General features: G+C 39.6%; 1 protein-coding gene across 1 annotated transcript in view; it reads right to left on the reverse strand.

Moving 5' to 3' along the window:
* The window catches only part of MAP3K19 (mitogen-activated protein kinase kinase kinase 19), a 78,616-nt gene that overhangs the window by 22,151 nt on the left and 40,995 nt on the right, over positions 1-15,470 (reverse strand). Inside the window, exons 7-9 of the mRNA XM_028508668.2 lie at positions 10,024-10,120; positions 6,238-6,316; positions 3,059-3,318 (exon numbers count right to left, since the gene is read on the reverse strand). Of these exons, the coding sequence (XP_028364469.1) occupies positions 3,059-3,318; positions 6,238-6,316; positions 10,024-10,120 (436 nt within the window). The remainder of the gene's footprint in view (positions 1-3,058; positions 3,319-6,237; positions 6,317-10,023; positions 10,121-15,470) is intronic.

The following is a 15,470-nucleotide window of genomic DNA, read 5'->3' on the forward strand; positions in this document are numbered from 1 at the left end:
TAAATACAACATCTCAGAAGAGAGGAAATGGAATCATAGCACACAACTAAGCTCAGCTGTAAACATTTTACCTAGTCATAATAATAAACACAGTGAATATTGATTTCTTTTAAACACAAATATCAAGAAGATGGGGTACTGCCCATGCGTGAGCAGACTAATGTGAAAGTGTTAAATTCTAATAGATAAGGTCTAAATTGAACAATCAAGCAATATCATTCATTATAAACATGTTATTTAGACAAATGGAAGTACATTCTAGAAGTGGTTTTGGAATACTATTTGTACTTCTAATTTTTAATTTTTTATATTTGCTCATCTGCTTTTTCTGAAATTTTAAAAAGATTTTATTCACTTACTTTTTTTAGGGACAGGGAAAGGAGGAAAAAAGAGAGGGAACAAAGTATCAATGTGTGAGAGAAACATCAATCAGCTGCCTCTTGCATGGCCCAACTGAGGACATGGCCCATGACCCAGGCACATCCCCTAACTGGGAATTGGACCGGCAACCTTTCCATGTGTGGGACAACAGCCAACTCACTGAGCCACACCTGTCAGGGCCTGAATTTTTCTTAATCAATATATATTGATTGTCTAAATTTTTAAAAGTTGCATTTAAACACATTTTTAAAGGGTGGGGGACAAATATTGGCCTGGGAAACCCCAACTGACGTTTTCAGATAGGAATGCAGCTCCTATAGAGCAGCTTCCCTTACAGAACATTGACCGAACCATGTGTGTTCTCGTCTGGGTGTGCATAGTTGCTTTTGCTCCATCTTCAGGATCCTCTGTGGTTTGGCTAGGAGAAGAGGGTGTTCCTGTCACATCCGATTCAATCCTTCCATCCACACTCCTGGCAGTTTGTCCCTGCATCAACTGCTCCTGCTTTTCTCCCGGGGGTGTCCAACCTTTTGGTGTCTCTGCACCTCACTGGAAGAAGAGTTGTCTTGGGCCACACATTAAATACATTGTGACATGTAATCACAAAAAAAGATTTCATGATGTTTTAAGTACATTTACAATTTTGTGTTGGGCCACATTCACAGCCATCCTGGGCCGCACTTGGCCCATAGGCTGTAAGTTGGACACTTCTACAACCATCTCTACTACAACACTAATCATATTTATCCTTTTCTTCACTCATAACTAGAGAGGGACTCGGAAGGTGTGAACTATGAAAATAGATGGCATGGTGCTTAAGCACACTGGCTTCAGAGACAGGTGGTCCAGGTTTGAACCCACCCTCTATAATTCACTAGCTCTGTGACCCAGGTACACACACTTAGCCTTCTTAGGGCTCAGTTTCCTCATTTGTAAACAAGTCTTCCATATGCTCCCTCTATCAGTGGATATTTGTGCCTTGCAATAGTAGACACTTAATAAATGATTGTTATTTTTACTTCAATATACAGTTTTTAGTAGTCTTGCACCAGATCTGGTGCTAGGTGCTTGAGGGTACAATGATTTTTGTGTTTGTAATGTGGTAAAGGCAGATATATAAACAAATACTGACAATTCAGCATGATGAGAGTTATGTTGCAGGATCCCACAGGAGTCGAAAGGAATGGTGACTTATCCAGTCTTCAGGAGTTCAGAAAGACTTTGCAGAGGAAGTGGTAGCTCAGGTGACATGTAAGAATGACATAGTGTTCCAGCAGAAAAACAACAGTATGTGCAAATATTTACACATTTGTTCTGGGAATGGAAGGTGTTGAGTAGTGCTGTCTATCGTACTTCTGAGGAACGGGGGCAAGATAGGAAGCTGAAGACAGGCTGCTGAGAGTTGAAGCTACCTTTGCTGATTTTGAGGAGGAAGATTCTGGGTCTGTGTCACAGTTCAGACCTGATGGTAACACCCTCACACACAGCCTATCCAAACACTCCTTCAATGCTATGGTAACTGAAATAAGCCAGACACAAAAGGACACATATTGTCTGATTCCACTTATATGAAGCACCTAGAATAAACAAGCTCATAGAGACAAAAAGTTGACCAGCTGCCAGGGACACGGGGAGAAGAGAATGGGAGTCAGGGTTCAGTCAGGAGAGAGCACCAGCTCTGCGAGGTGCAAATGTTCTGGGGACGGGCGGTGGTGACAGCCGCACAGCAGAGTGCGTGTGCTCAGTGCTGCCAACCTGTACATGCAGAACAGTTAAAGTAGTGACTTTTAAGTTAGATACATTTTACCACAATAAAAACTTAAATTATAATAAAATACTGCTTTATTTAAATTTCACTTAAGCTCTACCCATCCCCCTAAACCCACAATTTTATTTTTTTCCTTTGCTTGGTGACACGCCTCAGTTCCTATGCTGTGTGATCTCCCTCATTGCAATAAGCCAATAAATGTAACTTTTGGGATCACATGTTTGTCCTGGGTGGTTGGCCTGCCGGTTCAGGACAATAGAAAGCAAATATCAAAGGCAGCATTGCCCTCAGGGGAAATGCTGACACCTGTGCTGCTAAGTGGTCATTAAGTCTTCGGCTGGAAAGAGTGGCAAACTCAAATCCTGCAGGAAAGCGACCTCAGTGAGGTCACCGAGATTCCCACAGGTAAACATCAACAAATATGAGTTCACAATAAAGTTTTTCAAACACTCAAGAAACAGATAAATAGCCCTGGCCAGGTGGCTCAGTTGGTTGAAGTGTTGTCCCGTACACCAAAAGGTTGCTGGTTTGATCTCTAGTCGGGGTGCATGTGGGAGGCATGTGGTGGATGTTTCCCTGTCTGTATCTCTCCCTCTTTGTCTCTCTCTTTCTCTGTCTCTCTCCCACTCTCTAAAGTTCAATCAACATATCCTTGGGTGAGGATTTAAACAAAGATAAACAAACATTTGTTAAATGAAGAATTAAAGAATCACTGTGTAATTACCATATTTTGTCATATGTAATGCCCACCCACATTTTTGTGCACATTACACACGGGATTATTATACCCATTGTTAACCCATGGCATGTAATCATTATACCCAGGTATGCTGTGCATCCTTATTTTTCCCTCAGAAATTTGGGCAAAAAAGTACACATTGTACACAGCAAGATACTAAATGGACTCACCTTCAGATTTTCTTTGCTGGCCTTCCCGAAAGTGAGGAACCTCTTCCCTGACTATAGACTTGGAGATGCTGGGTTCTGAGTGAGCTCTTAGCAACAAGGAGCCCAAGTTCTCATCGCAGTGCTCCCTGGCGCTTTCCTCTTTCCTCAGGAGTGAAGGCTGTGTAGTTGGCTCCTTTGTCCTCAAGTCCACTGATTCACTTTCACTGGGAAGAGGAACAGAATGTGCTCGTGCCCAGTCTCGATGCACTGAAGTGACCTGACTAACAGGGGAAGGAAACGGCTTGATTTAAAACAGGTCCCCATGTCTTATGGATCTCCGGCTCTCAGTCCAGCCTGACACCACTGGAAAGTTGGGAGGACTATTTCTAAGTGGTGCTGCAGAGGAGGAGGCTGCAATCCTGAAAGGACAAGACCGCTCCACCCTCCGACTGGCTCCCTGCACCGTCTGGCCCTGCATCCCACATCTCAGGTGTCCCAGTCCCTTTGTTGAGCAGAGTGGCCAAGGGCACCCTTCTACATCTCCAGGGGTGTTAACCAGCCCAGTGCTTCTCAAACTATCTTTGGAGAAGGACCAGTTTTTAAATTTTCCACTCCATTGTGGCCTAATACTTTTGTAAAATGTAATAAAGGTGAATTACCATAAAAATGAAACAAAAATCAAAACCAAAATAAATCCCAATTTTTTCATTACCAGATCCATAAACATAACATTAATTTGTCAAATGCTATACAACTTTAAATGTGTAAATTTTCAAGTTTATACTGATTTCATCATGGACTAGTAACAGAAGGACCACAGGACCACATTTTAAGCTCTGCTGCAGAGAAAGCACATTCTGCCTCCTGCCTGTTTCTGCAGTTCGATCGCTCACAGCCACACACCCTTTTGTTTTCAGTCCACGACTGAGGTCAGGATGCAACTGTAGAGATGAATCATTGCAATAGAAACCATAAGGCCCACAGACATTCATCTGGGCCCTGCCACATAATGTTTATTATGATCTCTGCTTTCCGGTGATTTTTTTCTTCTTTTTTTCAATATGCTAAATGAATATTTATTTATTTATTTATTTTTCCCCAAAGTTGGTTGTTTGGATTTTTTAATATATTTTATTGATTATGCTATTGCAGTTGTCCCATTTCCCTTCTTTATTCCCCTCTGCCCTGCACACCCCCCCCCCCCCGCCCCCCCGCTGCTTCAGTTCATGTCCATGAGTCATACATATAAGTTCTTTGGCTTCTACATTTCCTATACTATTCTTAACCCCCCGTCTATTTTCTATCTACCATCGATGCTACTTATTCTCTGTACCTTTCCCCCCTCTCTCCCCCTCCCACTCTCCTGTTGTTAACCCTCCATGTGATCTCCATTTCTGTGTTTCTGTTCCTGTTCTAGTTGTTTGCTTAGTTTTCGTTTTTGTTTTTTAGTTTCAGTTGCTGATAGTTATGAGTTTGTTGTCATTTTACCGTTCATAGTTTTTGATCTTCTATTGCTTAGATAAATCCCTTTAACATTTCATATAATTAGGGCTCGGTGATGATGAATTCCTTTAACTTGACCTCACCTGGGAAGCACTTTTTCTGTCCTTCCATTCTAAATGAAAGCTTTGCTGGATAGAGTAATCTTGGATGGAAGTCCTTGCCTTTCATGACTTGGAATACTTCTTTCTAGCCCCTTCTTACCTGTAAGGTCTCTTTGAGAAATCAGCTGACGATCTTCTGGGAACTCCTTTGTAGGTAACTGTCTCCTTTTCTCTTGATGCTTCTAAGATTCTCTCCTTAGCTTTAATCTTGGGTAATGTAATTATGATGTGCCTTGGTGTGTTCCTTCTTGGGTCCAAATTCTTTGGGACTCTCTGAGCTTCCTGGACTTCCTGGAAGTCTATTTCCTTTGCTAGATTGGGGAAGTTCTCCTTCATTATTTGTTCAAATAGTTTTCAATTTGTTGTTCTTCCTCTTCTCATTCTGGCACCCCTATAATTCAGATATTGGAACATTTCAAGATGTCCTGGAGGTTCCTAAGTTTCCCCTCATTTTTTTGAATTCTTGTTTCTTCATTCTTTTCTGGTTGAATGTCTCTTTCTTCCTTCTGGTCCACTCCATTGATTTGAGTCCCAGTTTCCTTCCCATCACTATTGATTCCCTGTACATTTTCCTTTATTTCACTCAGCACAGCCTTCATTTTTTTTAAAAAAATCTAATTTGTGACCAAATTCAACCAATCCTGTGAATATCCTGATTACCAGTTTTGAACTGTGCATCTGATAGTTTGGCTATCTCTTCATCGCTTAGTTGTATTTTTTCTGGAGCTTTGATCTGTTCTTTCATTTGGGCCCTTTTTTTTTTTTTGGTCTCAGCATGTCTGCTACATGTAAGGGGCAGAGCCTTAGGTGTTCACCAGGGTGGGGCAACCCATATAGCACTGTGTTATGATGCTGTCTGTGGGGCAGGGGTCCAAGACGGAATAATGGTGCCTGCTCCACTCTCTGCCATATTTCAGTCACTTCCCCCACTACCCACAAGCAAAGTGGGCCCTTCTGGTGCTGATTTCCCTGTGGGTGGGCCTGTGTACATTCTAGGACCCCCCATAGGGTCCCCATAGGGTCCTAGAATGTACACAAACTCTCCTATGAGACTGGAAGTTTCTCCGGCTGGCACCTCAACCCCCACAGGTGTTTCCAATCGGTGGTTTGAGGCTTTATTTCCCTGAGCTGGAGCTGTGGGTTGTGAGGTCTGTCTTGCTCCCCAGGTGTTCCTCCGGTTTATAAGCAAGTGCATGTGGGACCGTCCACTCCACAATCTGCCGCCTCGCCATGTCCGCCAGCCGCTGACTTGCCTGCTTCAGTTCTCCACCACCACTTTGATGTGAGTCCTTTCCTCCCAACCGCTCGTCTCTGTCCCTCCTGCCTGTCTGGATGGATGTTTCTTCTTTAACTCCTTGGTTGTCAGACTTCCATACAGTTCGATTTTCTGTCAATTCTAGTTGTTTCTTGTTTTTAAATTGTTGTTGTCCTTCTTTTGGTTGTGTGAGGAGTCACAGTGTGTCTACCTATGCCTACATCTTGGCTGGAAGTCAATTTCTTTCTTCCTTTTAGTTGGCTTGCTAAAAATGTAGGTCACCACACAAGTATCATTTCTTACTTAAATTGCAATCTAACACTTCAAAGAATATTCCTTACTTGTTTTCTTTTATATCTTCTTGGCTCATTTTCCAGGGGCAATGTCCATCTCTTGGAAACGTAACAACATTCTCTACACCTACAGAAACACATGACAACAGTAGAAAAAAGAAGAAAGCAATGAATTCCAATGGCAACCAAAGGAAGACATTATTTGTGGTTATTTGGCTAATCTACATATTCTTAATGATTACAGAATGGAATTAACCAGAAGGTTTAGCCACGTTTGTATCTTTTCTGTTCAGCATATGATAGGTCATAAATAAATGCTTGCTTGAAAAGCAAAAAAAAAAAGTATAACAAAACTTTCCAGATGTAAAATAAAGTTTCACTGTGAGCAATGCTGTCCATAGAGTAGAAAAAACAAGGCTCCCTTCTGCAAAGTGTAACTGACAACACCTACTTTGGACGGAGGACTGCCATGAGAATTAAATGGGATAATTTACGTATTTCCATGGAAATTTGCTCATATTTGTAATTTGGATGATCTCCTGTCTGATTCCATGGAATGATTCGAGAATAACCCTTAAAATAGAAAGTTCCAATCTATAGAATCGATGCTTGCTTACAATGCCATGTGAAACAAATAGAACTAAAAAAGGTACTGTGAGCCCTTCATTTTAGAAAAGAAGAAGCTGACACCTCTGAGGTCGTGGGGCATGGTCAGGGCCACTCTTGTACTAGAAAGGAAGATGGATGTCTTTCATAACATTTTTGTAATCATCCTGGAGCACAAAAACCTAGCTAGTATGCTAAGAGTAAGAAAAACATACAGCATCCACTCCTAATAATTGTCAGCGAAAAGGATTTCAGAGGCAGGGTGCAGCTAGTACTTCACTATGGAACTTAGAGAACTATGCAGTGCATTCACAAGAACATGTTCTTAAGAATGACTATTTTTACAATTATTGAGGACTAATAAAACCAGAAGATTTTAAAGCAAATTTAATGTGTTCAAAAGTCTGTTAATTCATTGATTTCTTTTTCACACCAAAGGACAAAGATACAATAAGCAGGTATAAGAAATACCTACTTTTTATGAAATTGTTAAAAGCTAATGGGCCCCTTAAGTTGTTGGCCCTGTGTGAGAAAAGAAATTATGGAACATGCCGACTCTGAAATCAGGTGCGAACATGCAAATGTGTTCTGCTTTGTCTCTTGAACATTGTGAATGGCAGTGGGAGACTCGGGACAAACCCAGGGGGCCAGGAAAGATGATGCATTGTCCTATGTAAAAATAAAACATGTGTGCCAAAGTGCCTCTTCCCACTGGAGAAGGTACAACGTAACCCCACCAGAAACTGTTACAGTGGAAAAACTAAAAGACGTTTAAACATAAGCAGAAACAATATCTTCACAAAAGTGGTAAAAATGACATTCATAAAGCCTAAAAATGACTGTTATTTGTAATGTAAAGGCCATTATTAAAATGAAAACAAAAGTTGGCCAGGCTCCATTCATTCATTAAAGGAAAATTGTTTTCTCCTGAAAAGTCTCACTTTCCTGTGTTTTCTGCTTGTTCTTAAAATGATGGGTATCAAGGTTCAACATATTTTGATAATTTCTCCATGTTTTGATAATTTCTGAAATCATAAATCTCAACAAAGGATTTTCAGAAACTACATTTCCCAGCCCCCTTTGCTGCTGTACTTCAGGAGAATCCCTTGAGAAACAGGTTCGCACAATTTACATGGAGAAAGATACTGTACAGGCTTCCTTTCTGCTGAGGTGGGCAGCACAGAGAGTCTAGGCTGAAGTGGAAGCAGTCCCCACACTGGGGTAGAGGCAGTGTGATCGGGGTCAGTAGCAGCCACTTTCAAGATGCAGTTATGAGAATTCTTTCTGAAAATCCAGCCTATAGCCTGTTCCTCTCCTTTGGCTTTTCAATGTTCTAATATCTTTTCAAAACTTTCTTTTAACCCAGCTAAAGCAGATTCTATTATTTGCAACTAAGAATCTTGATAGATATACAATGTAGTATAAAAAAATTTAAGTCCCATAATTTCAGGAACTAGGTTCTTAATCACTCATGAAAAGAGCAATTTTACACATATAATTTCCCATCTACAAGGTTTGTAACTGTTATGTTCTGAGAAAAGAGCTGATTGAGGAATAAAAGATTTTCATACTAAGGAAAAAGATGAGGGGTTGTTTTGGAGTCTGAAAATTGTAATTTACACATTACCATCTGTAAGAAGCAAACGCACGTGCAGGAACTCTATAGTTGTTCAAGTCTATGGGAGTGATCCAGACATGGAGATGTGTACATATTTTAGTGATGATCCCTTTAATAAAATACTACAATGGACAAACAGATATAAGCTAAACGATAAGTGTGTATGTCTACAACAGAATAAACAGTCCTATGGCATATGCAGAAGGTCTTCACAAGGTGTGCAGCACTTTAAACATTAAACACTTGGAGGATGTTAGAAGCAACGTGTAATGGGATTTAAAAAGATGGATTGATATCTAAGATGAATGCAGTGCACAATAATGCCCAAAACATTTTTATTTTAGACCTTGCAACTGAAAAGAATAACTAGCTCAACAGAAGACTTTATCAACTATGAGAAAGAAATTTGAAAACAAATGTTTCTTGTAATAACCCAAAGTTTTGGAGTTTCAAACCACAAAAGCTTAGTGGAGATGCTGCACAAGTGTTATGACTCCTATATGAAAATCTAAAATGTTACAAATTGATTTAAAAAAAATTCCTAGCACTTCAAATGGTAAGTCATCTTCCAAACTGAGCAGAGTAAGCAAATTTAACCTCTTGGAAGGTGCTTGGGACAAAACGGGGTATCTGAGAACTTGGCTTTAAATCTTTGAAAGTCAAAGGCCAACCACAAGGACTGTTTGGAAAGGGACCAGGATTTGTTTATTTCAATTAGGTCTTTCAGGGTTCATGGCGTTAATAATTTCAAATGTTACTAAATTATTTTAGGCCCTCTCAGCCAGGATCGAGATTCCAAGTGAGATGGAAATGGATGCCCAGCAGAGGGCAGCATCGCACAAGGGGCCAGAGGAAACGGCTGCTTGACTCACAGGCCTGAGAGGGAAAAAAGATATCCAAGGGGGCAGCTTCCTTGGCGTGTTAGAAATGGAAGTCAGAAAATTGCCAGAGAGAAATTGCACAGTATGAACAAACATTTAATTAAGAAGTTTATAGGTGAACATGATAGACCGATGTAATGCTATGGTGAGTATAGCATTTTCTGAAGTGAAAATTTGCCAATGCCATGTGGTCTGTTAAATGTAAGCACACTTAAAGACATGACAGGACAACATATTTGGAATGAGTCGATGTTCTAGAAAGTTCCAGACTTATGGCCCCATAGGATAAAAGACTTAGACTTGGAACTTTAGTGCCGTGTTCAGTCTGCATCTTGCCTTCCCCCAGAGGGAAGCTCTGGAACAACAGCTGGTGGACAAATGCCTGGTTCTGAGAGGGACAGGCAGATCCTTCTTGCTGATGGAAGAGTCTGTGAGGAAATAAATGGGGTGTGGAGAGAGGGTTGGGCAGGGAGAGATACTACTGAACAAGAAGGAAAGGGGCATAAAATGGCTGGTGGAGATGAAGTGGGGTAGAGTAGAGAGGAGGGACACCAGAGGGATGCCATTTACCAAAGGACAGAATTATGAAACTTTTTCTAGTCTCTTTGTACTTTTCTGTGTTTTTGAAGTTCTGCACTGAGTACATCTGAAATATGGGAGAAATACAACCAATCCACATTATCTTCCACATTATCTTTGTAAACACTTCAAGGACAGATGCTGAGGTACCTTCTGTGCGGGGTTGCCAGTATGGTCCATTGCCACCTGGACCTCCTCCTTCAGTAACCAGTATGGAATGACCACAGTCATCATCCTGGTCAAACTCCTGAAATGTCATAAAATAGGAACTCAGTTATTCAATGTGCTTTTTTTTTCCCGGAAGAGTGAATGTTGACTTTTCTAGGCTGAAGTTTCACACTGTGGACTCCTTTTAAACTGGGTAAAGTATTTAGGACTAAAACAACAGGAAAGAATCCACCCCCAGAACAACAGGCTCAGATAGACATAGATGTGATTAATTACATAATTAAAAGTGAAGATCAAAGCTGAAATCACATAGACGCATAGAAATTCAGTATGTTCTACTTTACCACGTCAGCATCCAGACTTCCAACTTGCCATGAATTCCATCTAGGTGGGTAACTGGAAAGAATCCTTTGGCCACTGTCACGGTGAACAACCCCAAAGGAGCATGATCTTTTTCCAAATCCCTTACTGGGACATCATTTACAAGTGCTGCAGGTGGAAAACCCTGCCCCATATGGAAGTGACAGATAGGATCCTACACTGATTGGAGGCAGCAGAGGTGATAAAAGTTTCACTCTGCCAGCTTTCTGATAAACTCACAAGCACACAAGCTCTCAAACTCCCTTTTTACCCTTTAGAAAATTATCATTATGCTGAAAAACATGCTTGAGAAACAACTGGATTTATAAAAAGTTCTCCAAACTCTCTAAAGAAGAAATGTTTGCTTATTGGAATTCACTGTTATTGATAGTTTCCTTCATTAGAAGTTGTTGCTGGTGATTTTCCCCTTTTAAATGTTGAGAACAGTGGCAGATGCAAGTGGTAGCTACGATACCCCGTCACACACTGGACATTACAGTTAGCTCTTTGGCTTCTCTGATCTGAGTGATCACCTATTTAAGGAAACTGTTAGATGAAGGTCTTTGTCCTACACACAGATGCCTGTTGGACAAGCAGGCAGTCTATCACAAAGCCTCTGGCATTCATTACTCACCAAGAGAGCATGGGAATCTTTTTTTTCACTTTGTTCATTTTAATTATTATAGAAAATCATGAAATAACACCATCATTTTTACTACCATAAACAATATTTTGGGTATTCAATCATAATAATTTAGTAGTTAACCTTAATTTTATATAGCAAATCATGCTTTTAAAAGTATTTTCTACTTTCTGCAAAATTTAAGTGGCCTACTCAGACCATCCTGTTGTCGATGGCAGCTGGGCCACCTGACTGGTCGGCCCCAACCTGAGACTGCTGTCAATCTCACTGCTCACCCTTCTCTGCATTTCAAAACTTCCACCACCACCTGGCAAATTTCTTCTTCCTCCAATCAAACTATAAACATGGGGCCCTCTTTTTGAGCATATGTGGAAACACAAAATAGTCTTTTTTTAAAAGCAGAAGAAAAATAACCTATAATTCTACAAATAAAAGCCAAACATTGTTAACAATTGTTATTAACACTGTTAAACATTATTAACAATTATATTTCCTCTCTTTTTCCTAAGAATTAAAAAATATAGCTGCATCATGTAATTTTATATCTTAAGATAAGCATAAATTACATAGCAATTGACTAAACAAATGTCATTTTAATGAAATTTTAAATTTCTCTCAACAAATATCTGTCAGCCCCAGGAGTCTTACAACATAGGCCCTATGATACATATTAGGCAGTTTTTAATTCTTTGTTATTACACACAATGCTGCGAACGTCTTGGCAATTAATACCCTAATATTGCATTATTTCTTTAGAGTAGATTCCTAGATATGGAATTATTGATCCAAAGAGTATAAAATTTTTAGGGTATTTTTTTACACACACTGCTTTACATTCACATTCCACTAGCTGTGTGTGTGTGTTTCATTCTATCTTCTCCCTTATCAATCATTGTCACTTTTCATTTGTACTAATGTATTAATAATGTATAGAATTGGTTATCTTACTGTTGTTTGAATGTGCATACTTTGTTTAGTAGAAAAGGTGGAAATAGTTTCAGATACTTACTGACCTTTACGAAAAGTTGGAAGATGCAGAGTGTGAGCGTGCCTATCTATGACATCCGTAATGATGACTGAAATGTACATATGCAGCGCCAGACGCCGTTCTGTGCATGCTCCATGTATTAACTAATTTAATTCTCACAACAATTCTAAAGGCAGGACCAACTTTCTTCTTTTTACAATGAGGCCCAGAGGAGTTAAGTTACTTTACCCAAAGTCACATGGCTAGCCAGTGGTACACCATTCACACCAGACTCTGAAGTCTGGGTCTGGACCTCTTAACAACTCTGCTACCATGAAAAGTTCAAAATAAAGAATCTCAACAAAAGTCAGGAAAAAAAAAGAAAACAATGAGAAAAATTCAGAAAAAGGATACCAAAACCTTATTTATAAGCTTTGCATAGGAAAATATTTTAAAAAGTGTGTTACCTACAAGTGCCTAAAAAAATTTCTTTTCCGAATAAACTGAAAACCATAAGCATCACATACAAAAAGGGTGTAGGGAATGATATCTACTTTGAAGGTTGACATGAAATGAAGACTCACACAAAAACAGCTTAGAATTTTCGAATTCCTTTTAGAATGCTAAATATGAAAGCCTTTAAGATGTGCTTAGGTGTCACCAGGAAGAAAATTGAAATAATGACACTCAATTGTGAATGAAGGAGAAAAAAAATATTAGAATAGCACACCCCAAATACAAATGATTTTCATAAACCATTGACAATAATGCAGGAAGTGACAATAGACTAGAAATAGAATAGCATTCTCATCTACAAACAACAGAATGCTACACATACAGAAGAGAAAAAGGCATCAAAATCATACATAATTAGAGACTTACAGTCAAGATGGAAGTATAGGCAAACACAGCTCACCTTCTCGCATAACTACAGCAAAAATGGCAACTAAACTACAAAACAACTATCACTCAGATCGTCAGAAAATCAAGCTGTCTGGGAGTCTGACAATCAGGAAATTAAAGAATTCACACTCATGCAGATGGGCAGGACAGGAGGAGGTGGGGAGACATGCCGAGAGGCATGGAGATGAAGAGACTCAGAATGTGAATGGATAAAAATTGAGAGGGGTTCCTTGGGAGTGAGGGATCCATCCCCATATCAGACCACCCAACCCAGTGCCATGAAGATAAGTCCTCATAACTTCTGGCTGTAAAAACAAGTGGGGTTGAAATGATGGGATTCACAAGAGTCTCTCTTAAATGTCCTGCAACAAACTTAAGAGTTACTCAGATTCACTCCATCTGGGCTCCAGCACTGGGGCAGCAGCTGGAAGGGTACCAGTGGCATATAGGGAGAAATTGAAGTGTCTAGCATCAGGGCCAGTGCCAGGGGACAGCTTCCTGAGGCCAGACAGTGGCATTGTCCCCTTTCTCAGCCCTCCTCCACACAGAGCTACAGAGCAGTGACACCACATCAGAAACTCCATCTACCTGGTACACATGGGTTAACCCACCCTGGTGATTACCTAAGGTTGTGCCCCATCCAACTTACAGGTGCACTTTTCTACAATAGGTCACACTACTAAGACAGGGAGTCAAAGCGGCTCTACCTAATACACAGAAAGAAACACAGAGAGGCTGCCAAACTTAGGAGATAAAGAAACATGGCCCAAATGAAAGAGCAGATCAACATTTCAGAAAAAGACTAAACAAAATGGAGATAAGCAATCTATCAGATGCAGAATTCAAAAACACTAGTTATTAGCGTGCTCAAGGAACTCATTGGGTACTTCAACAGCACAAAAAAGACCCAGGCAGAAATGAAGTTTACACTACGTGAAATAAAGAAAAATGTATAGGGAACCAATAGTGGAGTGTAAGAAGCCAAGAATCAAATCAATGATTTGGAACATAAGGAGAAAAAAAATGTTTAATCAGAACAGCAAGAAGAAAAAGAATCCAAAAAAGCAAGAATAAGCTAAGGAGCCTCTGGGACAACCTCAACATTCAAATCATAGGGGTGCCAGAAGGAAAAGAAAAAGAGCAAGAAATTGAAAACTTATTTGAAAAAATAACAAAGGAAAACTTCCTTAATTTGGTGAAGGAAATAGACATCCAAGTCTAGGAAGCACAGAGAGTCCCAAACCAGTTGGACCCAAAAAGGGCCACACCAAGACACATCATAATTAAAATGCCAAAAGTTAAAGACAAAGAGAGCTAATCATAAAAGGCGCAAGAAAAAAGGAGACAGTTACCTACAGAGGAGTTCCCATAAGACTGTCAGCTGATTTCTTAAAAGAATCTGCACACTAGAAGGGACTGGCATAAAGTATTCAAAGTGATCAAAAGCAAGGACCAAGACCAAGATTACTCTATCCTGCAAAGCTATCATTTAGAATGGAAGGGCAGATAAAGTACTTCCCAGAGAAGGTAAAACTAAAGGAGCTCACTATCACCAAGCCATTATTATATGAAATATTAAAGAACTTATTCAAGAAAAAGAAGATCAAAACTATGAGAAGTAAAATGGCAGTAAATTCAAAACTGTAAACAATTGAATCTAAAAAACAAACCACGGAAACAAGCAGAACAGAAACAGAATCATAAATACAGAGATCATTTAGAGGGCTAGCCGCTAGGAGGAAGAAGGGTGAGAATGGGAGGAAAAGTGCTAGGATTAAGAAGTATGAATTGGTAGGTACAACACAGTCAGGGGGAGGTTAACAATAGTACAGGAAATGGAGACGCCAAAGAACTTATACACATCACCCATGGACATGAACTGAGGGATAGGGGGGAATGCCAGTGGGAATAAGGGTACCAGTTAGAGGGGGACAAAGGTGGAAAATTGGGACAACTGTAATATCATGATCAATAAAATATATTCAAAAAATAAAAGTATTGTCAACATTAAAAAGACAAATCATACATAATTAAATTCGGAAAGTAGGTTCTTCTTAGACGAAAAAGGATTGGGAGAGTCTACAAAGAGCTTCTAGGAACAATCCTGCAAGCAAGGCATCTGCTTATATGTGTCAACTATGAAAGTCTATTGCAGACAACCAAAAAGAAAAGTGAGCTTTCATTCAAAGGAAAGAAGTGAAGGATGGCCTTCAGTTTTGCAATTTAAACTCCAGAGAAAGCCCTAGGGAAGAAAAGGCAAGTTCAACAGTGAAAGAGTATCTCTCTCTCAGATTTGAGTTCAAAGTTACTTCGATCATAAGAAAAAGGTCAATAAAAATTTAAAGTTGCACAAAAAGAACTGCATTAATATAAAGGGTTTTTTTGCGTTTTCAAGAAGAAAATTGCTTAAATATAACATAACAATTAAATGTAAATGTGCTTTGTTTATCAATTTCTAATCCATGACACACAGTTTAAAGATTGGTCTTTAGATATTTTATTTCCATTACTATGTTATATTAGTAACCAAAACCAATACAACCTTCAGTGTTGTGA

The sequence above is a fragment of the Phyllostomus discolor genome, chromosome 4, assembly GCF_004126475.2.
Source record: "Phyllostomus discolor isolate MPI-MPIP mPhyDis1 chromosome 4, mPhyDis1.pri.v3, whole genome shotgun sequence".
NCBI lineage: Eukaryota > Metazoa > Chordata > Mammalia > Chiroptera > Phyllostomidae > Phyllostomus > Phyllostomus discolor.